At 37.0% G+C, this 26,677-nt stretch overlaps 2 protein-coding genes across 2 annotated transcripts in view; both read right to left on the reverse strand.

Annotated features, from left to right (window-relative positions):
• The window catches only part of LOC129219730 (succinate--CoA ligase [ADP/GDP-forming] subunit alpha, mitochondrial-like), a 27,956-nt gene extending 27,933 nt beyond the window's left edge, over positions 1-23 (reverse strand). The window contains exon 1 of the mRNA XM_054854017.1: positions 1-23. Coding sequence (XP_054709992.1) covers position 1 — 1 coding nt within the window. The 5' untranslated portion in view covers positions 2-23.
• Positions 24-13,352: 13,329 nt separating this feature from the next.
• On the reverse strand, positions 13,353-25,785 carry LOC129221494 (adult-specific rigid cuticular protein 15.7-like). Its single transcript, XM_054855975.1, has 4 exons — positions 25,752-25,785; positions 20,895-21,002; positions 15,251-15,735; positions 13,353-13,411 (listed from the first exon to the last, which is right to left on the reverse strand). Exons 1-3 carry the CDS (start codon positions 25,761-25,763, stop codon positions 15,268-15,270), a joined length of 588 nt encoding a protein of 195 aa, XP_054711950.1. The 5' UTR covers positions 25,764-25,785; the 3' UTR covers positions 13,353-13,411; positions 15,251-15,267.
• Positions 25,786-26,677: the final 892 nt, after the last annotated feature.

Consider the following 26,677-nt stretch of genomic DNA (forward strand, 5'->3'; position numbering starts at 1 on the left):
TCTTGATACATGTGATGTCTGCTCTCGCGCAGTTGCATCTTCTTCCTAATCCGAAACAAATAAACATTGCTGTTGTGTCACCTTGACATTAAGGTCAAACAATGAAAAAGTAAAATTTTCAAAATGAACAAGATGCAATGATGAAACTATTAACTATGCATCAAGGTGTAAAAATTACAAGGAATTATGCAATTTGGAAGTGCAAAGTGGGTTGATGACATTCATTAAAATGCAAAAATGATTTGCCGAAAAATATTCTTAATGAGCATTAGTTTGAGATAATTTTCCTACTTGTGGAACACCAAGGGTTGAAGAACTAATTTGGGAAGTTTTTGACAGTGAATGGAATGACCACAGACGCGCTAAAATTTTGGGGATAGTCACGTCTGCGGCGTAGCCGAAATCTCTGTTTCCGGAGAGGCCAAAGTGTTTACATTAAAAAGACGATCACCTTAATTATTTTTCCTAAAATATGTTATCAGTATTGACTTTATTGTGCCATCAGGGGCCGTGGTAGGCCGATCGGTAGAGTGTCGGAGTCGGAGCCGGAGGGCCTCGGGTTCGAACCTCGATGGTCGAAGACCCACCGTCGTCATTAAAGGGGACTGGGCGACGTTAAATATGCTCGTGGTCTCAATGTCCTCCAAGTGAAACGATACCTCTGGGGGTGCTAATTTCAGGTAGCTATTAGCTCCTGGATTAGTTCAAAATTCTCATTAACTGTTGGATCCGGTGGTGGTGCTGCCATCTATCGGTATAAAAAATAATGGAGGCAAGGCACTTAGTATGCAGATCCCTCGACATAATACAGTTGTAGTCAGTTATGACTCGGAATCGGAATCGGATTGTGCCATCACTAATTGCTCCGTTCTCCGCGCGCGGGTGCTTCGCCTTTAAAAAGACATCCAGCGATCTAGCCCTCAACATCTAGCATCTAGCCCCTGGGCATTCATTTGAATTTTGTCGTCTGGAATTCAAATTATGTTTGCTACAAAAGCTAGTAGTAGAAACAAGAAACCCAACGAGTAAGGTCCAATCGCAATTCGTGATCGCGAAAAACGTAACTTGAATTCAAGACGCCAAAATTCAAATGAATGCCAAGGAATTCAGGGGGGGGGATGATTTTTTAATTTTTTTTATAGGTTATGCTAAATATTGTGTTAATGGTGAACTATTATTTAAAATCAGTTCACCTTTATGGAAGAGTCAGGAAGAATGGGACAACTGTATTATTTATGCAGAAAAAAAAAATGCTTTAGACTCAGTTCTCCGTCATTTAAAAGTTTTTCGAAGGGGGGGGGGGGGGGTCAAAGGATTTGTGTCGACTTTTTTAGGTAAAAAACAACAAAATATGTACAAAAATGTCTAATTTTATGAAATTTTCTTGAATCCAGTGGAATCCCCCCCTGTTAAAGCGCCACCTATGTTTAGTTAAAAACCTCTGGCTGCAACCAATTCAGGGAGTTTAAGGTCAGAGCGGCTGAAAGAATGCTGCTCTCAAGTGTATGAAATTTATCATAATAAAAGTTATACAGTCCACTTTTGTTGTAGTTCAATGGTTGTGTTGTGTTGCGTTGCAGAGTAGAGCCAACCGCAAGAAACCAGCTAATAGAAAAAGATAATCTTACCTAGAGGTAAGAACATGGTCCGTCGAGCCGGATATTAAAAAGAATGGCTCGTGAAGAAATGTAACGCAAGTTGAAGACGCATGGAGTGAAATAACTTACGCATTACGATTCGAATCCTGTACATGAGTAGCAATTGGGTGAGTGGCAATTTCAAGTTTGAAATTAGTGACTGCTAAATAACCGGAAAATGTCTAAAGACGCGAAGGAAAGTGAAATTGAGTTGACACGCGTGAAAGCAAAACGTTCTATCGTAAGAAGAGCAGTGACAAATTACATAAAGAAAATTGAAGGCAATCTAAAAGAACAAGACGTTAACTTTGAGGAAATATCTGAAAATTTGGAACTGTTAAAGCAAAAAGAGGCTGAATTGAAAGATATTGACTATAAGGTTGAAGCGCTAATTGAAAATCTTGAAGAATTAGATAGCGAGTTAGAAAGTGTTTTTGCGTATAACGAAAAAGTAATATTAATTAAATTTCGTGCTGAGAAAAAACTGAACGAGCAGAAGAAACCAGAGTTAAACATCTCCAGTTTAAATAGCGTAGATAAAACAAATTACGGAAGTGAAACAATAAAGCTGCCGAAACTTTCCTTGCCCAATTTCAGTGGCAATATTATCGACTGGCTAACGTTTAAAGATCTTTTTAATGCAACAGTAACAAAAAATGAATCTCTATCTGATGCTCAAAAGCTTCAATATTTAAAAACCTCGTTAAAAGGTGATGCTGCGAAAATTGTAAATTCTATTCCAATATCTGATAGTAATTTTAAAATTGCGTATAATTTGTTAGATGAACGATACTCAAATACAAGAGAGCAAACTTTTGCTCACATTAAACGCTTTTTGGATCTTCAAAGCATTCAAAATGAATCCGCTTCTGCTTTGTTGACTTTCGTAGATAATGTCAATGAAATAATTCGTTCATTAGAAACGCTGGGTCAATCGGTTGATAAATTTGGGGATACCTTAATGTTGTATTTAATATTACAAAAATTAGATACTTCCACTAAATTATGGTGGGAACGCCAGTCAAAGAATTCTGAAATTCCGAAACTTAGGGATTTAATAGAGTTTCTAAAAAGTTACGCTAGAACAATTCAAAACAGTAAGGGTTCAGTCGGTAAAGTACAAAAGCCCACAAGTTCTAAAGTTAACGCTTTGGTTGCGGTTTCTGTATGTTCATATTGTAAAGATAATCATTACTTATCAAAGTGTGTAAAATTTCGCAGTCTATCCGTACCGCAAAGATTTGATTTCGTAAAACAAAATAAACTGTGTTTTAATTGCCTCTCTAATGTGCATCTAATTAGAAAATGTAAAAGTGGTAATACTTGTTTCAAATGTGGGAAGAGGCACCACAGTATGTTACATCAAGAAAATGAAAATAGGTCGATACCTAGGTTTCCTTCTGTAAGTGCTAAAGAATTTATTCCTTGTTCAGTAGAAACGAGTTTAGATTTAAATCGCAAAAATGAAGTTACGTCTATAGTATGTGCAAATAATTCATATGGTAATCAATTGGGAACTAGTATGAATAATAGCAATTCATCTGTTCTTTTATGCACTGCTGTAATTAAGATTAGAAATTCTAAAAATGAGTGGATAAGTTGTAAATGTTTGCTGGATACGGGCTCAGAAAAAAATTTCATTAGGAAAGAATGTGCCAAGCAATTGGGATTGAAAATTAACCCTGCTCAAATTTCAGTTTCCTGTTTAGGAAGTTATAATACGCTAAGCAATGGAGCAGTCGAGTTAGTATTTTCCTCTCATTTTGACACTGAATTTAAGATGGTAACCTCCGCTTACGTCATTGATAAAATTTGTGGGGAATTGCCCAATTCAACTACGCCTGTGAAATGTTTTAATGAGTATAAGGATTTATTGTTAGCAGATCCCTCTTATTTTAAGAAAGAAAGCATAGACATTCTATTTGGGGTAAATGTATTTTTTTCGCTTGTAAACGGAGAGGTAATAAAACGGGGTGAAAATCTTCCGTTCGCAGTATGTTCTAGATTAGGGTGGATAATCGCAGGAGCCACAACGCTCAGCTGTTGTGACTTAGAATCTAGTTCTGTTAATAGTTTAAGTGTTAGTACAGATGAGCTAGTTAAGTCGTTTTGGGAATTAGAACAAATTCCGTCAACACAATCGCTTACAAGGGAAGAAAGGCTTTGTGAAACGCATTTCTTAGAAAATTATACGCGCAATAAAGAAGGAAGGTATTCTGTTAGACTTCCGTTTAAATTTAATAGAAAACTGTTAGGTAACTCCAAGGCCACCGCATTTAAAATGTTTCATAGTCTAGAAAAAAGACTTCTAAAAATGCCTGACATTTATTTGCAATACAAAAAGTTCATGACAGAGTATCTCGATCTTGGGCATATGGAAATCGACAATACGGTATGCAAAGAAAATGCTCATTATTGTATTCCGCACCATCATGTAATTAATGAGTCTAGTTCCACCACAAAATTAAGAGTTGTTTTTAATGCTAGTGCAAAAACTACATCTGGTGTATCATTAAATGATACGCTTATGAATGGTCCAAAGGTGCAGGACGATCTTTTCGCTATTTTATTGAGATTTAGATGTCATAACATTGCAATTACAAGTGATTTACAAAAAATGTATCGCCAGATAGAGATTCATGATGCAGATAGAGATTTTCAAAAAATTCTGTGGAGGGATGACCCCACTAAACCAATTTCGACTTATAGGTTGTGTACTGTCACGTATGGTACCGCATCTGTTAGCTATTTAGCTACGCGAGTACTTAAGCAGCTGGCAATTGATGAGGCAGCGAGATTTCCGAAGGCAGTTGATCTAATCATGCATAATTTTTACGTTGATGACTGCCTGTTTGGCGCTAAAACGCAAGAGGAGGCGATTGATCTTATCCATGAACTGAATGATCTCCTTAGAAGAGGACAATTTAAATTGCACAAGTGGTGTACTAACAATTCGTTTGTGTTGGAAAGACTACGCAAATCAGAGGGCTTGTCCGCATGTTCTTCTAGTACCGCCGATTCTAAATTTATTAAAGTATTGGGATTGAGATGGAATCCAACGCTCGACGACTTTACGTATAACATTCATTTTTCGGATAAGCACAGAGCCTTCCCTACAAAAAGATCTATTTTGTCTAGTGTGTCAAGCATTTTCGACCCCCTTGGGTGGTTGTCGCCATTTATTATAACTGCAAAAATTTTGATTCAAGATTTGTGGAAATATCAGTTATCGTGGGATGATCCTGTGCCTCCGGAGCTTAAGGAGCGATGGATTAACTATAGCAACGATATTTCTCAACTAGAACCTGTAACTGTGCCTCGAAGAGTTCTTTTGCACGAAGCGTCTAATATTGAACTGTATTGTTTTTGTGATGCCTCTGAGAAGGCATACGCTGCAGTAATTTACTTAAAATCTTCTGATACGTCCAGTCATCAAGTTAGCTTGTTGACATCGAAGACTCGTGTTTCACCATTGAAAACAATATCGATTCCGCGCCTTGAACTTTGCTCAGCTGTGTTGTTAGTGCATTTACTACAAATCGTTCTTTCGTCATTACATATTCAAATTGATGCAATACACGCCTTCACAGATTCCACAATCGTTTTAGCATGGTTAAGATCTGAGCCGTCACGTTGGCAAATATTTGTTGCTAACCGGGTTTCTGAAATACAAGGGATCCTTCCTATTCAACACTGGCGCTGGATTCCTTCAGACCAAAATCCAGCAGACTGTGCAAGTAGAGGACTTTTACCCTCTGAACTGCTTAAGTTTGACTTATGGTGGTTTGGTCCTCCTTGGCTTAGACACGAGGAAATTCCACATGTAGAAGTACCATTGTCAACGGACGCTCTAAAAGAAGAGCGAAAAAAGGCTTCGTGTTTATATGGAACATCGTCTGTTGATTTTCCAATAATTGTTAAAGTTTCATCATATGTTAAATTACGCCGCATGATAGCATGGTGCCTACGTTTCATTAAAAATGCTCGATATCCCAAAAATCGAAACATTGGCTATCTGACTAGTGATGAAATGAAAGCCGCTAGAAATATTTTGGTGAAGATAGTTCAAAAGCAAGAGTTTTCCACTGAGTATCTTCATTTGGAGAATAAAAAACCACTTCCTGCCAATAGTAAATTACTTTCCTTAAAGCCATTTATAAATGAAGATGGTGTAATACGTGTTGGTGGTAGACTGGAAAATGTTCCTTTTTCAAATGAAAGAAAACATCCCATTCTCCTGCCAAAGAATCACCACTTAACTACCATTATCATTCGCTCCTATCATGAAACATATTTACATGCGGGTACTATTCTTTTGTTATCTGTTATACGTAAGGAGTTTTGGATAATTAACGCTAAGTCGGCCATTAAAAAGGAAATTTGGAAATGCATTAAGTGTTTCAAACTCAGGGGAAAAACAGCAACCCAGGTGATGGCTGATTTGCCGCGTGCTAGAGTAATGCCATCACGAGTGTTTTCAAAAACCGGTCTAGACTTTGCAGGACCCTTTCTAGTAAAACCGCGATCTGGCCGCGGGGTTAGAACCTTAAAAGTTTACATTTGTATTTTTGTGTGTTTAGCCGTAAAGACTGCGCACATTGAAATTGTTGGCAACTTATCTGCAGACTGTTTTATAGCTGCACTAAAACGATTTGTGGCGAGACGAGGAAAATCAAGTGAGGTATTTTCGGATTGTGGGTCAAATTTTGTAGCTGCAAATAAAGAATTGAATAGAGTTATTGCACTTCTCCAGAAGGAAGAACCCGTTCATAATTATTTCGCCAACGAGGGAATTAAATGGAACTTTAATCCACCTTCCGCCCCTCATTTTGGAGGAATTTGGGAGGCAGCTGTCAAATCCGCTAAATCTCTCCTAAAACGTACAATAGGAGACCAAAAATTGACTTTGGAAGAATTTTCAACGCTAACGACACAAATTGAATCTTGTTTAAATTCCCGACCGTTGAGCCCTTTGTCAGAGGATCCATCCGAAATGTCTGCTCTTACTCCTGGGCATTTCTTGGTTGGTACATCGCTTTCTTCAATACCAGAAGAAAATCTTCTCAACGAAAAAATTCCCCCTTCTTATCGCTGGAAATTAACTCAACAGATTTTTCAGAGTTTCTGGAAACGATGGTTACATGAATATGTTTCCGCGTTGCAACAGCGATCCAAATGGGTACGAGAACAATCAAATATTAAAGTAAATGATTTAGTTTTAATTAAAGAGGACAACGTTCCTCCTCTAAGGTGGAGGTTAGGTAGAGTAATGGAAGTTTTCCTTGGTTCGGATCAGAATGTGCGAGTTGTTAACATAAAGACCGATACTGGAATTTTTCGCCGACCAATTCATAAATTAGCAGTTTTGCCTAATATGGACTGATGAACTTTAGGTGACTGTTACTAATGGATTGGTAAATAATTATGTTTTGTAAAAAGGCTTCTTTACATCTGTTTTATTATTCTACAAACTTTAATAATGTGTATTTCATATTTGTTGCCAGTAATGTATACTTGATAGTAGTTAGTTCTCAATTGGTTTTTTTTTCTATAGTTTATCATATAATTTTTGAAACCATATATGTTTCAACGTGGCCCGGTATGTTAAAGCGCCACCTATGTTTAGTTAAAAACCTCTGGCTGCAACCAATTCAGGGAGTTTAAGGTCAGAGCGGCTGAAAGAATGCTGCTCTCAAGTGTATGAAATTTATCATAATAAAAGTTATACAGTCCACTTTTGTTGTAGTTCAATGGTTGTGTTGTGTTGCGTTGCAGAGTAGAGCCAACCGCAAGAAACCAGCTAATAGAAAAAGATAATCTTACCTAGAGGTAAGAACACCCCCCCCCCCTTATCTCCCAAATAACTGATCTGTTTAGACTCTTTCTTGACTCTAATTTTACTGCATCTAGTGAACATGAAATAGTTAGAATGAAATAGAATAGTATATTTTTTTTTTCGTCACAAATGCAGCTGTCCCATTCCTCCCGACTCTCCCTATTTATTACTCCGGACACTTTTGAAATGCTCAATAACCTCATAAATGCATGTGCTATGTGATTTAAATATTTTTTGAATTGAAGCAGAAATAATGATGGTTTTTTACCAGCAATTATGTAACAGTTCACTTGTTTTCATAAAAAAACGTTTTTGAGTATTAAAAATTGAGACGTCTCTTATGAAAAAAAAAAAAAAAATCAGTTATTTCATCATCAGATACTTTGATTTCTCTGTACACTGACATCAGAACAAGGCTATTTAGACACTCTTGACCAGTAGGGTGCTCCCCCCCCCAAAAAAAAAGGTCGATGCCCACCTAGGGGGCAGTGTCATGAGGCAGACTGTGCCATTGAAATTTTTAGGAGGGGGGGGGGTGTTTTGATGGTTATTTTTCTCAATTGGGGAGGGGGGCTCTTGCTTTTTTTTTTGGAGGGGGTTCCCGCGATATTGAGGGGGGTGAGTCTTTGCCCTTAGGAGGGTAGGCGCCTTTGCGCACACCCTCTAGTATTTTTCCTTTCAGGACAAAACAATTGTAGAAAAAGTTTCATATAATTAGAACAACGGCAACCTGTGCCGACTTGCGCCCGGAAGTGTAAACCAGCCCTGTTTACTAGGCCGAATAAAAAAAAAAGTTGGAAATTTTTATTTTGATAAAACGTAGCCAACACATTTTCAAATGAACATTTGCAAATGAATAATAATAAAAAAAACAATACACCTAAAATGAAAAATTTAACTTAAACTTGAAAAAATCCATATTTTGAGTACTATGTGGGAGACTTAAATATTGCAATAGAGCAAAAATTTCTATTTGGTGCTAATCACCGAGTTTACTGTTCATATTTTCCTTCTTAAAATATATCTCACATTTTTATAAAAATGTATAGAAAAAAATCAAATTTTTGAAGAAAATTAAATTTTAGGCCTCCCGCTGGACATCTAAATATTTTTAAATTTCTATAAATATTTTTGTGGTACACGTGGGGCTATAGAGGCAACGTTTCATAAACATAAAATTTCAAACTTCCGAAAAAAAAGAAGGGAATTGATTCGGCGTAGTACAGCGCAAGTCGGCACGGGTTACCGTTGTTCAAATTATATGAAATTTTTTTTACAATTATTTTGACCTAAAAGAAAAACTGTAAGAGGGTGTGAGTCTTGACACATCGACTTTAGGATTTTTTGGGACACCCTATTGACCAGTACTGCTCTGCGCTCTTTAAATAGGCCTTCACTCCTAAAATATTGAAAATATCATTTTCAACTGCTGCTGTTAATACTGAGAGGGTAACTAGTATCAGAAGAAGAATGCATTATTTTTTAAAACGGCTTTATCACAATTTAATTGGGCTTCTATGGAAAAGCTTTGAAGTGAGTCTGATTCTTTTGAGTCTGATTCCATTCATTTCATCTTTTACACAACGCATTCTGTTCATAGAATCGAACTAAATCGGTGTCTCTGTCTCTGATCCTGGAGGAAAATAACACTTTTTGTAAGTATAAAAGATTTTTTGTGCATTCCTAAAGCTTACAGAAGTGCTCCAACATTGCATTCAGGCTATCCCAGTGGATTTTGCAATCTGTAATACACTTACCCTATTTTTTTCAAAGCGTAATTTTCTGGATTTTAAGTTTTAGTGGTGGTTTTCGAAAATGTTTTTAGATTATGTGCATTTTCTCAATTGCTGAACGTATGAAAATTGAAATCTCCCCCCCCCCTAATGAGAATACCAATTTATTCTCAGAAAAATACTATACTCTTCTTATTGTGCTCGTAAATGGTAAATCCACCGTTCATCATATGAGACACAAAATTATTACTCCTTTTGCAGATATACGAGGAAGATGATTCAAACTTCAGATGATGTTTGTGAAAATAGTAGTTATTTTTTGAGCGGCAAAAGTTGGAAAAAATTGCGGGATTAATTCCGCTAAGCATCATACTGGATCCCTCGTTATTCGGGATCAGGATTGGAAACCCTAATAGCCCGATACCTGCTGTTCTTTTCGGATTGACTTTAGAGGGGGGGGGGGGGGGGTCAAGGAAAATTTTGAAAATGGATATAAAATTCTGCATTTTGAAGCCTTATAATGGGAGGAGAAAGGGGGGGGGGGGCAAGCCTATGCATTGCATAGGGGCCCATGAGAGATTGAGGGGCCCGCGAAGCGGGCCTTAGAAAAAGAAAATAATTTCCATCCTCCTATTTTTTAGAAAACTTTTTAGTTTGAAGGAACTCTTTCTCCTAGAGTTTCCACAGAAGTGAGTTCAGTGAAAGTGATCAAGTTCCAAGTGAGAAATTCAATTTGTCCTTCTTCATACCCCCCTTTCGTCTCCACCAACCAAAAATGAATAAGATTCTTTTTTTTTCTTTGCGTGGAAGTTCCAAATCTAAAAAAATCGCTTCTTTTTGAAAGCTAAGCAGAACTTTAGTGAAATGGACAATAGGAAAAAAAAAAAAAAGACTAAAAATAAGCGCTTCTATTTTCATCGTTCGAAACTCAAAACATAGGCAAACGGAGCAGTTTCAAGAAAAGATTTTAAAATATGCATTGCTTTGAGTTTTAAGTTCCGTGATGCAAACGAAAACTAATTCTGGTGTTGTTTCTAGAGTAAAAACGGTCGCCCAATGGGGAACATTTTGAAAGAAGTATTCCTCGTCAAAATGTATAGAACGTCCTTGCATTTCTAAAAGGGGTACTGATATGTCACTGAATTGATTAGAATCAGTGCTGGATTTACCCTTAAACTTAGCATATATAGGTCCTCCACTGCTTTGGGGGCACTCGAAAAATTACATGATTCGATCCTAAATAAAGGAAAAATACTTTAAAAAATTAATTTCATTTTCACGTGTTTGAAAGCCTTTTTTTTTTTTTAACTGTTTCAAATGCGAGGTGGGTGGGGTGGGGTGGGGGGGGGGAGGAAATCCCAAAATGTGCCAAATTCAGCTCTTTGCTACATTCTGCATCAAAAATGTTAAAAGCATGGTTATCACGTTTCTGTAATATTGCTTGTTTTTGCGTGATACGCACGTTCACATTTTGCTATTTTATTAAACACGAAATCCATAATTTGGAAGTTATTTTGTTCTTGCTTGCTTTTTTATTACTTCTACTGCATACTATCAATCTGTTTAGAACGAGAAAAAATTAGTACTACCTCTATTTACTTTTGTTTTCTGCACTTATAAGTGATTAAAAAATACAAGTAGTGCAGAATAATAGGTGTTTCGTACTAAGTTAGAAAAATCCTGTATAACTATACAATCAAGTATTAAAACGTCCGAGATTGGAAAGTACAAATGAATTTCTCTGAATCATCTTAATTGTTCTAGATACCTTGAAAATAATTAAAAACCTTTCTGAAACAACTTGAAAAGTTGTAAAAAAGCAGTCGAAAAGTCTTGAAAAGTGCTTCAACTTTACTTCTTACCAAGTGTATAAGGTATGAATTGTCCGAATAGTTAGGGTATTACTTTCTCATAACATATTTTTAAATATTTCCACCATTTCTTTTAAAAGCATTTTAAGCATATTTTAATCTTGATCAATTTTCAGTTAATTCAGTGTTGTGTTTGTCAGTGGGTTCAAGGGGTGATCAAAAACTAATTATACCGAAAACTTGTCGAACCAAGAGCAGTTTTTATTTTGCACTGCCTTAATTTGCAAAAGAGTGTGAAAGTTTAAAAATGTTTTGGTTATCCTATTTTTTCCTGATGTTTTTGTATTTCCAATATACAATCATCTGTATAAGACCCCAAATTACAGAAATTTTTAATGTATTTTTCGAAAATTTTCCCGGGGAAAAATCCTCGGACCCCCTAAAAATGGAATTGTTCTACTCTAAACTGAAAGAAGATTTTTGCATCACTCTTCTGATACCCTTCCTTCTAAAAGGTTAAACCAAAGAAATAGACAGCGGATTTTTTTTTTTTAACATAGCCATAGACGAAAAAACACATAGTGGGGGGACAAAGACTTAAAAAATGACGTATTTTGGTGTTGACATAAAGTCGTCCGAGCTACAAGAAGGGTCCCCCATAACTGAAATAACGTAGGACCCTGTTAAGTCTAAATCCTGCCCGGTATACAAAAGTCTCTTTTAAAAATTATTTCAAAGTTTGGATTAAGAAACATCGCAAATCAATTTTCATTTAGAAAAATACTTTCATTAAACCCCCCCCCCCTTTTCAGTAGATTCACTGACAATATTTAGGATATTTATGTGAAAACGGAGTCTAGAAAGAGGGGGTTAAAGATTAAAGTAAAAAGTTAGGGGCCCTGAAGAAAATTGCATAGGGGCCCATAAGTCCTATCGACGGCCCTGCCTTTTGCAAATTAAGATAATACACGGAAACACAGAACAATTGTTTTGGGTCCGACAAATAATTGACTGCGGTAGACAGAGAGAAAGGGCGAAAGAGGTGAAAGGATAATGCATTGTTACTTGCTCACTTTGCTTTCGGTGCAATTAGTTTTTGATCGCCCCTCCAAGTCATCAACTGATACAACAATGAATTAAATATGAAAGGATGAGTAGTAAAAAATGCTTTAAAAGAAATGGTGTACAGATTTGGAAAACAGGTAAATAAGTGACAAGTGAGTAACATATTGCTCATTTTCATGGTACGATCCAAAAGTAATGAGCCTCACGTTATACTGATGCATGCACAACCTGTAGCCGCTCCGCTTGACAGCGACGGTGGTGGGGGGTTGTTGGCTTTACAGTGCGACGCAGGTCAGTTGCCACCCAGTTTTCGGAGCGGTACCATCAGCTTTAACAGTAACCCCTATACGGTGGTGCGTGATACGGTGATATGGAAAGTTCGTCCGAGCAACGCAAAGAGATCAAATTTTGCTTCTGGTTTCTTTCCAAACGTTCGCAATGCTTCAATAGGCGTTTGGGACTGAGTGTCTGTTGTATTTTCAAGTAGAAAAGTATCACGATGCTTTTCGTCAGGCCGGGAAGTGGTGACTGACGAATCCCAGTCTGGATGTCTGTCCTCGGTCCGTGCTGACGTGAATGTGCAACGAGTGTGGGAATTTTTGAACACGGACTGATATTCCGTTTATAAGTCTCTACGAAGTAGCAAAAGCCCTGAATTTATCGGAGACAACGGTGCAACGCATTGTTACGGAGAAGTTGCACATGCGCAAATTCTGTGCGAAACTTGTGCCGAGAATTCTGACTGAAAAGAACATCCGAGTCAACGCTCCCGTGATGCCCTAGTCTTCTTACAGTTCGAGCTTGTGGCCTCCTGACTTCTTGTTTCAACCATTAAAATCAGCACTGAAAAGGAAACTTTTCGACTCCATCGGGGACATCCGAGCGCATGTCAAGGCAGCCCTTGCAGATATTCCGGAATGCTTTTGAGTCATGAAAAAGCCGCCTACAGAAGTTCATTGTTGCAGGAGGTGCCTATTTTTAAGACAGTCAGTTGTACCGATCAGTTCAATAAATCTGTCTTTTGAAACGAAGGCTCATTACTTTTGGATCGTACCATCATGTATGACTAAATCAAAAATCAAATTCTGACGTGACATTTTTTATTCTCAATAGTTCAAAGCAAAATAAATAATAAATACAAATTTGGAGATAATTTTTTTTAATATTATTATCAGCATGCTTCTTTAATTTTTGGCTACCACCATTTTGAGATGCATTAAGGAAAGCAAAGGCTTGGAAAACTGCAGGAGGAATTCTTGCAGATATCGTCTGCAGATATCGTCTATTGCTGAGTAGTTTTGATATCACAGCGCTATTTTTGAGTAAAATCTGCAAAAGAAAAATCATGGTTATTTTGCTGTGTTTAACAAGCTATCGACTGTTATTTATCTCCATATATTTAAAAAAAAGTATAGCATCAAATGAATAGTGATATTGTGTCTGTCCCACGTCCAGGAGATCCAATAACCTCTAGTCTTGTAAATTGGCACAAAATTACATTGGACCTAGGAGGTTTGCACCAAGTTAGCGTTTTTTTTTTGTTTTTTTTTTTGTTTTAAAATTCCGAATCAGTTTTTTTGTATTTAATTTTTAAGCTGAAATTTCACATAAATTACTATTTAGGGAGTAAAAAATTTCTCACACTTCTTAACATTCTATGCCATTTGAAAGAACTTTTTTTTTCAGCATAAGTTGAAGTGTATTCCAATTTTCTTAAATTATTAGAACAGGAGATATAAGAGCTTCTACTTTAGCGAAAGTCTTTGGCTAAACTCAATTCAAGTCTACAGCTTAAGAGTGAACGGAAACCTTGAATTTGAACATGGCCGCACTCAGGTGCGCAGCGAAGGGAGGGGGGGGGGGGGGGGGGTGAGGGTTAAAACACCTCCCAGAGCCATTGGTTTTAACATAAATGCAAATTCTAATGCAGTAGTTTATGCACATAAAAGGGCAGTTTTGATTTAAAAAAAACCCTTCAGAAGGCCTTTTTGATCAAAAAATCCCCTTCAGAAGGTATTTTTCATCAACCCCCCCCCAGAAGGTATTTCTGGTTGCGCTAATGGCCCCACTTAATTCTTATAGGCCGTGGCAATCGCTGAAACCAATGGCAACAAAGTGGGCGCTACAGGGAACATCTGTTTCCATTACTTTGCCATTGATTGGGGGATGCAGGGGTTCCCCGTGGGGCTCTTGCGGTCAAAATGGGCGACGCCCAATGAAAAATAAGCAAACTTTTGAAACATTGACATTGGTTGGTGGATGCATAAGCTGCATTGAAACGTTGAAAATGATTGGTGGATGCATTAATTGCATCGGTTTGACACAGAAAAGTCAAAAGTTGTCTAGGGCCGTAAACGAAGCGGAAATTTAGTGGGGCCAGGATTTGAAAAAAACTTTTCAAGTGTACAAAACGGCTAGTTTGTTATTCTGAGGATTCCTTTAGCACCTATTGCTGTGAAATTTGGTACGAGTTAACTTGAATCTCGGAAAGGGGGGGGGGGCTCAAAATAAAATGATTCACGCCAAAAAAATCTTACGAACTCGTCAATTTTCCACTTGTTGAAATACCCCCATGAAAATGAAACTCTTATGATTTGTTTTTGTCGAAGTCATTCAATAAAATTAAAGAAGAGAAAAGGGAGGAGATTGATTTTAAAAATCGGTCGTCTCATCATCCCTTCCGTTTACTTTCTTAATGGGATGCATACTAACTAAATATTACAATGTTAACCAACTGAAATGTTACAGCCTGAACTACATGCATGTGGGGCCCCTTTGGCCTTCCCGCCTATTGCCCCGGGTGTTCTTCTGATTTCCTTGTATTGTAATAAATCTGAACTATACTATCTGTCTTATGTGTCTGAGCAAAAGTCGGAATTTCACCTAAATGGGGCTCAGTCAGACGGAAGCCGCTTATATTAGTCTCAAAAACGGATTAACAACTTCGTTATCTATCCCCTTGGGTGCTTCAAGGGGCATTAACAACAAACACTACATGCGTGAGACCAAATTGTTTCATTTTAATACACGATTTCGAGGTTTGTGGAACCTTGTTTGGTAACAAAACACCAATTGTGTATTTTGACAAAAGATTCCACATATCCATATACAATTTGTACTTTCGTGTTTTCTTATAAACGTCATTTCAACAATCTTAAGAATGCATACCTATTCAATTAGTATATTTAATGCATAAGACCATACTGAAGACCTCCGTGAGCGATAACTCCTTGTTCAACCAATCCATGTCCCAAAACTCCATATCCTAGTCCTGAAAGACCATAAGCGCTATGGGCCAATGGGGCACCCAAAAGACCGTGTCCTGCAAGACCATGAGTCAATGGGGCTGCATGTCCTACGACGGCGGCTGCAGGGGCTACGTGGTTGACGACAGGGGCGACGGCCCCGGCGTAGGGGCTGGCGATGAGGGCGGCAGCAGGGGCGCTGTGGGCGGTTCCGGGCTCGTTGGTCTTGACGACGGCTCTGAATCCGTGTCCGTCGGCGGCGTATTCGACCTTCCTGGCCCGTCCGTCAATGTCGGCCAAGGTGTAGGAGCCCTTCACGTTGCCATGTCCGTCTCCTACCTCGGATCGGGAATTGGTGGCACCTTTTCCGTCCTTGATGTCATAGCCGAAAGCGTAGTTACCGTGAGCCTATAAAATGAAATATATATATATACACACACACTACTGGCCATTAAAATTGCTATTCCAAGAAAGCGACATGGTACAGACATGAAATTTAAACGACAGGAAGAAGATGATGTGATATGCAAATGATTAGCTTTTCAGCGCATTCAGACAGCACAGGCGTCCGCAGCGACACCTACAATGTGTTTAAACGAGGAATTTTTACAGCCAATTTCCCACGTGCAGATTTAATTTGAACGTTGTTGCGTGGTGGAAAATTGTTATGATGCCTCGTGCAAGAAGAAAAAATGCGTACCAGCACGTTTCTGCCTTTGATAGAGGTCGAATTGTAGCCTACCGGGATTGTTGCTCATTCTATCGCAGTATTGGTGCTTGCGGTCGGTAGAGATCCAATGACAGTTAACAGAATATGGATTCGATGGGTTCAGGATGGTAATACAGATTGCCATGCTGGTTCTCAACGGAAAGTAATCACTAGCAGCCGAGAGGACAGTCATGTTATCCGCATGACCTAAGTGGATCGTACAGCCACGTCACGAGCCCTGAGTCAAGAAATGGGGTTATTTGAAAGACAACAAGTGCCTGCACGAACAGTTCGGCGACATTTACAGCAGCATGGACTGCCAGCTCGGTGACCATGACTGCGGCTACCATTGACGCTGCATCACAGACAGGAGTGCCTTCGATGGTGTGATCAGCGACGAACCTGGGTGTACTAATGGCGAGACGTCATTTTTTCTGATAAATCTAGGTTCTGCTTACAACATCATGATGGTCGCATCCGTACTTGGCGACATCGTGGTGAACGCATACTGGCAGCGTGCATTCGCCATCGTCATACTGGCCCAACCCCTGGCGTGATGGTACGGGGTGCCATTGGATACACATCTCGGTCACCTCCTGTTCGCATTGACGGCACTATGAGCAGTCGGCGTTACATTTCTGATGTGCTACGACCCGTGGCACTAACCTTTATTCGAGCCCTGCGAAACTTTAAGTTTCAGCAGGATAATGCACGACCGCATATGGAAGGTATTGCGCAGACTTTCCTTGATACGGAAAATGTTCGACTGATGCCTTGGCCAGCACGTTCTCCAGATGTCTCACCAATAGAAAACGTCTGGTCAATGGTTGCTGAACAACTGGCTCGTCAGCTAACGCTAGCCACTAAGGTCGATGAACTGGGGCATCGTTTTGAAGCTGCATGGGTGTCTGTATCCGTATATGCCATCCAATCTCTGTATGACGCAATACCAAGGCGTTTAAGCGCTGTTATTGCTGCCAGAAGTGGTAGTTCTAAGTTCTAATTTCTCGGGATCTATTCACCCAAATTTCTTGAAAATTTAATCACTTGCTATTTTTAACATAATATATGTGTCCAATAAATATCATTTTGTTATCTGCATTTCTTCCTTGTGTAGCAATTTTAATGGCCAGTAGTGTATATATATATTTTTAATGATTTCGGAGATATTTATTGGCACGCTTTCAAATTCATTATTCGGGATGAATACACCATGTCACAAAACACACATAAAATTTCGCCACCAGCTTCAAATTTTTTAGAGTCTTCTTCTTTTAAATCAAACCAAACCCAGTGGCACGACAGCCCGTGAGGGACAAACGCTGCTATGCCCTACTTAGCTTTCCTGACCAGTGTGCAAGGCAGATGTTCCGGTTAGTTGGTCAGCCTAAAACGTAACCCCCAATGCTTGGTTCCCAAGTAAGCTGTTACTCATTGTATCGACCCACTGAAAGGATGAACGGCTGAGTCAACCATGCCCAACCGGGAATAGAACCCGGCCACACGTGGATATATGCCTAAAAACGTACAGACACCCGAAATATCCATTTTGACGATCCCTGAGTTAATTACAACGCGTTTTCTCGTGACGTCCGTATGTACGTATGTATGTGTGTATGTACGTATGTATCTCGCATAACTCAAAAACGGTATATCCTGTACGACCTAGAAAGTTGAAATTTGGTACGTAGACTCCTAGTAAAGTCTAGTTGTGCACCTTCCCTTTTGGTTGCATTTGGATGTTCCTAAGGGGGTCTTTTACACCTTTTTTGGGGAAAATCATTGTTAATTTCAATGCTAACTCAAGTGGTGTTATAATTTGTCAAACGCTTGGCGATATATCGCCAAACTTTTGGCAAACTTGGCGAAAATTTTGGCGATTTTTTTAAATTTTTAAATCTGGTTTATGGCCAATGTTGGTGATATTTAAAGAGTTAACCACTGAATCACATTAAAATTGCCAATAATGTGGAAATAAATCTGTAAAACGTTTTTTTGCTTCGGTTCGCAAGAAAGTAGGGATGAAAATATTTAGTGTTTCCATTCTTACTCCAAGGAGCTATTATCATTAAATCGGCGTAAAAGGAAGTCATGTGATTCACACATTAGCTCGTTTTAGAATAAAATCATCCATATTCTCTTGAAAAGTATTTTGTCCCATTTCATCAAAAATCGAATATTTCGATTATTTGTCTGCTTTGCATTTTTGAAAGTTAATACTGAATCTACAGACTTCGTTTTTGGCTTCAATGAAAACCAATTAAAGGTACTGTAACAGTATGCCCAGTTTTTTTTTCAATTAGAGTGAGGATTCTGGTCCATATTTGGGGCGTGTCATGTGATTGAAGCATAATTTTTTATTTTTCGCCAAAAATGGCCACTTTTTTAAGTGCTATATCTCCTAAACTATTCGTCGTACAGAACACCACTTGAGCTCTAATTGTTCAAAATCTAATGCGCTTTAAAACGGATATCCACATCGAAAGTCTGATAGTTTAGGAGCTATAAAGGAAAAACTAAAAAAAGTCTAAAAACTTCGCAGTTTTTCGCGAATTACGCAGCGAGCACACGTTTTTGAAAACTGCAAACTTAGATTTACACTTCCCTAAGTGACCCAAACAACATATTAAAAAATCAGAACTACATGGTGCTTTGTGATTTTAGTCACTTTTTGTTGTATAATATGACTGGACTATTATGTAAGGGAAGGTATTTAAACATGTTCTACTCATTTTTACTAATTGTAAATTTATTTAGTGATACTTCAGAATGTCTATTTTGAGAATCTGTATACAAATGAGCTGATGTGTGCATCACATGACTTCCTTTTACTCCAATTTTAAGATAATAGTGCCTCGGAGTGAGCCAAAAAACACTTTAAATACTTTCATTCCAAGTCTGTTGCGAACCGAACCAAAGAAAACGTTTTATACAGATAAATTTTCCCAATATTGGCAGTTCTAATGTGATTCAATGGCTAAGTCTCGAAGTATGGCCAAATTGAAACCAGATTAAAGGAAAAAAAAAAAAAAAAAAACTGCCAAATTCGTCGCCAAGTTGGCGATAAAACTTGGCGACGAAAAACTTGGCGATATATTGCCAAGTATTTGCCAAATGATTGCACCGCTTGAGTTTACATTGAAATTAACAATGATTTTACCCCAAAAAGGTGTAAAAGACTCCCTTTGGAACATCCGAATACAACCAAAAAGAAGGTGCACAACTAGACCCCACTTGGAGTCCATGTGCCAAATTTCAACTTTCTAGGACATACCGTTCTTGAGTTATGCGAGATACATACATACATGCGCACATACATACGTATACATACGGACGTCACGCGAAATTCGCCATTTTGACGAACGGATTCGTCAAAATGGATTCTTCAGTTGTCTATATGTTCTTTGGCATGTATCCACGTTTGGTCGCGAGTTAATTACAACGAGTTTTCTCGTGACGTCCGTATGTACGTACGTATGTGTGTATGTATCTCGCATAACTCAAGACGGTATGTCCTAGAAAGTTGAAATCTGGTACATAGACTCGAAGTGGGGTCTAGTTGTGCACCTTCTCTTTTGGTTGCATTCGGATGTTCTAACGGGGGTCTTTTACACCTTTTTGGGGTAAAATCATTGTTAATTTCAGTATAAACTCAAACAGTGCTATAATTTGACAAACAGTTGGCAATATATCGCCAAGCTTTTGGTCGCCAAGTTTTGTCTCCAACTTGGTGACGAATTTGGCGGTTTTTTTTTTTTAAAATCTGGTTTCAATTTGGTTATATTTAGAGAGTTAACCATTTAGTCACATTCAATCACATTAAAACTGCCAATATTGCGAAAATTTTTCTGTATAAAACGTTTTCTTTGCTTCGGTTCGCAACAAACTTGGGGTGAAAATATTTAAAGTGTTTCTTTGCTCACTCCGAGGCTTTAAATTGGAGTAAAAGGAAGTCATGTGATGCACACATCAGCTCGTTATATATATAGATTAATACAGATATAATGGGCTTTTCTACTAGCATTAGAGTGTGCGCTGTTGAAAAGATAAAACATATTTGAATTTTTTGATCGTCGTCATCACACCAAAGATGCAAATCCACTATTATTTTTACCAAATGACGTTTTTCATATGTCTGATGGATGTTTTATTAAAAAGCTAACATTTTGCAGATGTAGAAAAACTGCGGGTGTCCAAAAATAGTTTATGATAGAAGTTAATAAGGACAAAAAATGCTACTCCTGTAAATATTTAATCTTAATACTTCATAAATATTTAGCATTGACTGCAGCTTTGACTGCGTTTCCATAGCCACGAATTGATTCGAGTAGGGGGCCGTGGGTAGCCTGATCGGTAGGGCGTTGGACTCGGGGCCGGAGGGGCTCGGGTTCGATCCCCGCTGGTCGAAGACCCACCGTCGTCATTAAAGGGGACTGGGCGACGTTAAATATGCTCGTGGTCCTCCAATGTCCTCCAAGTGAAACGATACCTCTGGAGGTGCTAATACCAGGTAGCTATTAGCTCTTGGACTAGTTTCTAAATTCTCATTAACTGTTCGATCCGGTGATGGTGGCTGCCATCTATCGGTATATAAAATAATGGAGGCAAGGCACTAGTATGCAGACCTCGACATAAATACAGTTGAAGTCAGTTGTGACTCTTGAATAGAAATAGAAATAGAATAGAATTGATTCGAGTAGAGCTGTAATTTTGAAAAGTTTTGCAATTTTTATGGTGAAAATTAGGGATTTCCCCTTTTTTTTTTTCGTGATTCCTGTACATTAACGTTAGGCATAGCACTTTTGTTAACATTTAGTAAAAAAAAAAAGTTTGCACAAAAAGTGAAAAACGCACTTACATCTTGAGATCTTGCACTAGCGCTGACACTGGTACTGATCAATGCAGAATGTCCATGCAAGATGGCGCTTGCATTGGCTGCTGCCAAAATGGTGAAAACAATGGCGACCTGAAAAAAAAAAGTGTAACCACAGAAGTAAAAAAACTACGAAGCATTCTCAGCAAGATTAATGAAAGATTAACTTTTGTTAGTCTAAAGAAATAGTAAACGTTTAGACAACACTAACAAAAATTTCTTCTATGAATGAATGATTCTAGAAAGAAGTTTTTAAGAATTCTAAAAACGAAAAACAACTTTCTACTTAAATATTTACGTAATTTACTGCTGTCATCTATATAAAAGGGGGAAAAATAACGAAAGAAGTAATCAATATTCCAATGAAATCCTGAATTCGGTTTTGAAATTTCTGAACATTTTTAACACGCTCTCAGAATCGCTCACTTTAGAGGATTTTTCAATCGTTAGACAAAGTTCAACATTTAAGACGATTCTTTCATCGCTGGGTCGGAAACTCATGCTCAAGTCTCACGAAATTTTTGTCATTTTGACGAAATGTTTATTCGGAGCATTTTTCACGAGGGGGGGGGGGGCGAAGTCATTTCGTCAAATATGCGAAAATTTCATGAGTTTTAGGGATGCAATTCTCAAATTCTTTGAGTCTATCTTACAGCATTTTAGTTTTCGACTCATTCTCAATAACTTTCTGCCACTTTTTGTTACAAATCACATTCACATTTTATTTTTGTTTGAATTATTTTGAAAGTATCTTTTATTTTTCTTAGATTTATAGTCACGTGGTATGTTTATTCGGAAACCCCAAAAATCATGTCTCATTTGTCCCAAACATGTATTAGTGCGTTAATGTATTGCAACTTCAGTGCAGGAAAAACTCAATTCAAAGACGACAAATATCTCTGGAGAGACATTTACAGTCGTAAGTTTTAAAACATAATTTTCGTTCGAATTGGCAGTGCATCTGAGGTTAAACAACATTTTGGAATGCTTGCTAAGTAAAGTTGTTAATTGATAGTATAGCACCTTAAAATCTCTAAAAAAACAATCAAACAAAATCATAAAATCGTCTGAATCAATAATCAGTACAAAAATATTCAAACGTAGCTCTACTAGTTTGGGACGGAGGAAGTATTACCTTTTTTCCCCAGCATACTTGATTTCTAAAATATTCAATTTTCAAGCAGTAAATAAAAAAACACGCCAAATGAGAAGATTGCCAAAGACAGGGGAAACCCAATCCGAAGTACATTTCCTGGTTTGTTTGTGTCTTGAGAACTAATTGACCGATATCAATGGATTTTTTTTTTCAAAGGTATATAATGAAAATAGTGATCAGTGTGGTGAGCAAAGCTTGTTATTTTTTTGTCATATAGTTTTTATTATCTTTTCGATTGTTCAATTGAAGTGTAGCTGTTCGGTTAAAATTTCAAACGTTTTACTTTGTACCCAGCAAAAATCACTACTCAAACTCAAATTTGGATTTACTGTTATAATCTTGTGTGGATGCCATGCTATTGTTTTTAAATACATGTGCAATTGTTATGGCGAATTTGAAATTTATGGAGAAATTGTTATTTGAATTACGAGAATTCTTTGATTTATCAAGAAAAAACGTAAAACCTTTTTAAGTGATTGATTTTTACTTTTTCTGAGACCAAAAGAAAAAAAAAAAGTATGAGGCAAGCAACTATTATCGAAAGTTTTAAACCCAGACTACCCAGATAGTTTTCAAGTCGTATTCTATTATGTCAGATCGTGTATGAAATTAATTTTGAATAATAAATGCAAAATATTTTTTACTGTGCGAATTTACTTCCATTCAAATTATTTTATAGTATGTAATGAAAACCTGGTCGACCCCTGCATAACGTTTTACCGTCTTCTACGTTTTTTCTCGTCAGCCCCGCAAAAAATGTAAAATCGGTGTTCTACAGTTTTATTAATAGGTAAATAAGTTATAAATAAAAATGTTCCCATCGACCAACTACGAGCTGCTTCTCGACCCCGTTTACTATCACCTCGCAATCGCTATTCACAGATTAATAACCCATGCTTTTGTTATTTTTTGCAATCAAAAAGTTTTTTCTTTCAATATCGAGCGTTTTTGGAATTCAAAATTGCTTAAACTCCATTAAAAAGTGTGATTGTTTACAAAGCTGGGAATTGCTTTCAATAGGCATTTGAGAAGTACGTAATTTGATTTGATCTGCAGGCATGCCATCCCGTGATACGATATTATTAACCCCGTTACTGAACGATTTCTTACAAATAAGTAACCGTAGAACACGATATTATTTGTGTGTTATAAACTATGATTAATATGATAGAGCGTAAGCTTGTTCCCGCCATTTGCCTTTTTGCAAATTTCAGTTGAGTATAACGTATATAGTTATTAACTTATTTAGGTTTTTAAAATTTTGTACTGCGAACTTCCTACCTTCCAAAACAAATGATTGCTTGTATCTAAAGAAAAGTGTTGAAATATTTTCTTCTTCCCAATCGATGAAATCAATTATATTTGAACATGGATTTGAAACTGACAGCATGTAATTTTCAGGTTTTGTGTTTTGATAGCAATGTTTATTGACGAATTGAAAAAGAGTTTTAACGCAAAATGCAGCGTTATCGAAGCAGCAAGCAATTCAACCCAAATTTTTAAGATAGATTAACATGCAGTTTCAATAGATGTTTACTTTTACGTAAATAATATGTTACCGAGCTTCTAATTCGTTAGTTTTAAGTCTGAAATACTAGATGTTTTGTTTTCACTCAAAGCACATTTTCGGATTTCACGTAATTGAATAGAAAATACTAGCTTCTAACAGAATCGTTTAGATTAACCATTATGAAACTTGAGAGAGAGAGAAAAAAAAAAAGCAATTTATTGAGGACATTTAAAGTTGAAATATTCCACAACGTTTGGGGAGTGCTTAATCTGCTAGAAAAAAACGATTAATTAATTTTGGAGAAATTCATTCAAATTAATTAACCATTCTTAACTCAATAACTATTTCATTCTACGATAATTTTATACATTACATACAGTGAGCGCTGGGTGATAGACTCGGTTCTTAATTGAATCGGCCGTTTTAATGAATCAAAGTCTCAAAACAGAATGAAATCCAGTTTTAACACTTAAAACCTGCCGGACATTTGAATCTAACACGCCGTATATGACTATTTCCCACAAACACATCCCGCAAAACTATACAATCGGCGCAATCATTTTTTTTTTTTTTTTGCCCTCTCTTAGTAATGTGAGTTTTTTTTCTTTGTAATCGTAAATAGTGAAAAAAGGGAGAGGCAGGGTGTTGCAAACTTTTAGTGAGTTTTCTCGGGAAAAGTCAAACAAAACACAGATGTGATGTCGGGCTCTAAGACTTTGTCTCTGGTAGCGTTAACGAGGGGCAAATTCTGAAAAGAATAGGTAATATTATGACATTGAAAAAAAAGAAAAAGGAGTGTCTAAATTAAATGCTATCTATTTTTTGCAAATAATAGCAAATAAATTTAGCAAATGCATACGAGCAGATCAATTAAATTTGAATTTTGTAATTGCATTTTCATACTGTTTCACAATAAAATTCCTTAAACAATCAATGAACGAACATTTTGGATGAACGAAGTAGTACTTTTAATGATGGTTTATTTTGTTTGAGTAATTTAAAAATTACACATTTTTGCTTTATTGAATCAGCCGCTTTATTGGATCAAAACTTTTTAGAACTATCAAGATTTCAATAAGTGATGGTTACTGCGATTAAATGCTCTAGAAGTTTTCAGCTTCAGAAAAGTAAATCATGCATATGTTAAAACTTCAAAGAAATTCTTAAAACAACAGCCAGAACAAGCATTTCTCTGCTCGTCAAATTTTGTGGAATAATGTCATCAAATCATGTCGCTTTAAATGCATTGTATTGTGGTGTCCTAACTAGTATATTACGCGCATGATACACCTTTGCCACGTGATATTCTACGTTCCATTAAAAATGAAAATTAATTTGAGGTACATGAGAAACATAGTTTAAAACTTCTCGGGTACTAGTATTTATCATAGCAAGATAAATGTTATATCAAACAATAGCAAGTTTTATTTCATTATTCTCGAACTTTTAGATTTGAAAACATTTCGAACGACAGTTATTTTTTACGATAAAATTATCTAAATTTAGGTATACTCACAGTGTTATGGCAAAAATTAAAAATTTTGTTGATGGGGAGACAACGTTTAAAGTCTTATTGAGGGGGGGGGGGGGGGCGGTAAAAGGCTTTCTTTGTTGACAATTTTCTGGTTACAGTAGCTCAGTTGTTTTCTAGATTTGTGTAGAATTAGTTCAAATGAATTTCCTTTAGAGGCGGCAAATTTACATTGGTTATAGTAATTTACATCAATCCTAATCACAGGTAAAATATTTTTTTTTCTTTCTAACGGGGCTGCGTCAGGCATATTAGCCTTTTCGCAGACCAAGTACTATCCTCCGATATTGATCCAGTCTTTCATGTGCCACCATTAAGGCGCGGGTGTCAATATCTCGGATTATTTTGACGATCTGTTTCTACCAGATAGAGAAACCTGTTCTCTTTTTCATGCGAAACTGCACTAGGGATTTAATTTTGCCGAGGGTATCCAAAGCCAAACGAATATCCAAGGGATCTTTTACATGCCGCATAATCATAAAAACATGGGCGCTGACGATTTTCCGCATCTCGAAAATCCACCGACTGGTTACCGCGGGTCAGAACCCGGGATCACGGCGCAGAAGGCCAACACCATGCCACTGCACTACCCAGTCGACACAGGTATAATATAATATTTTCGATTTAATTATCAATATTACTTACCTTAGCAATCATTTTCGGAAAGTTATTTCTCACTACTGAGTAATAGAATGACTTTGTACAGAAAGTGTGTACTTTTATACTAAAATTCAAGGCCAGCCTTCGGTCTGTATGACTGAACTCTTAATCTCATGACGTGAATCAAGGAAATCCTAGAGAACTTGAATTATTAAAAAAATTTCAAAAGCCCAAACTCCACTAATCAGTGCCTTCTTAAATTCAGCCTTGAAATTAATTTGTTAACTTTACTAAGAATTAACTTCCTAATTACTAGTATTCATTTTTGTTTTTGGCAACGATTAAAAAGCTTGTTCCCCTTACAGGCGACAGAGCAAATATAATAAAGTCAACAAAAAAAAAAAATATCGAATCCTTTCAATAATTAACTCTGCGTGAACAAAAAAATCCTTATTTATCAGGTTTTACCTTGTTCCATACCGGAAATCAAGTCTCTACGAGTTAATGATGTTTTTCTAGACGAAAGCATATCTTTTAGATTTTCTTTGTTTCTTAATGAAAATTCCACACGGTCATTTTAATCCATATGGGCTAGGTTCGCGACGGGTCAGAATGTCACATGCGGAAATAGGTTTTGTCCTTCGGAAAATGTATGAAGCAGTTGATATAATTAATTGATCAAATCGTCAGCTGAAATACAATCAGTATTTTTTCCAGAGTAGTTGATGACATTGTCAGAAATCAAATTACGGAAAGCTAATCATTTGTTGAAAATGCATTCAAATTAAGGTAATTTGTTTTATACATCTTTTAACAGTTAGATTTTCATGAGAAAGCGCATTGAAGGGTAACTTATCTGTATTTTTTACTATCTTCTGAATCTATTATAAAAAAGTATAGGGTCATGAAAGTTTTCGAATTTTGACGGATTTGCAGGTTTTGAGGTGTGATGATTCCATTTTGACTATTTT

Source organism: Uloborus diversus, chromosome 4 (genome assembly GCF_026930045.1).
Source record: "Uloborus diversus isolate 005 chromosome 4, Udiv.v.3.1, whole genome shotgun sequence".
In the NCBI taxonomy this organism is placed as follows: Eukaryota; Metazoa; Arthropoda; class Arachnida; order Araneae; family Uloboridae; genus Uloborus; species Uloborus diversus.

Coding starts and splice junctions, on each gene's coding strand:
- LOC129221494 (XM_054855975.1), bottom strand. Junction 15,736..20,894: donor CTAGTGCAAGATCTCAAGAT/GTAAGTGCGTTT, acceptor TTCATTTTATAG/GCTCACGGTAACTACGCTTT.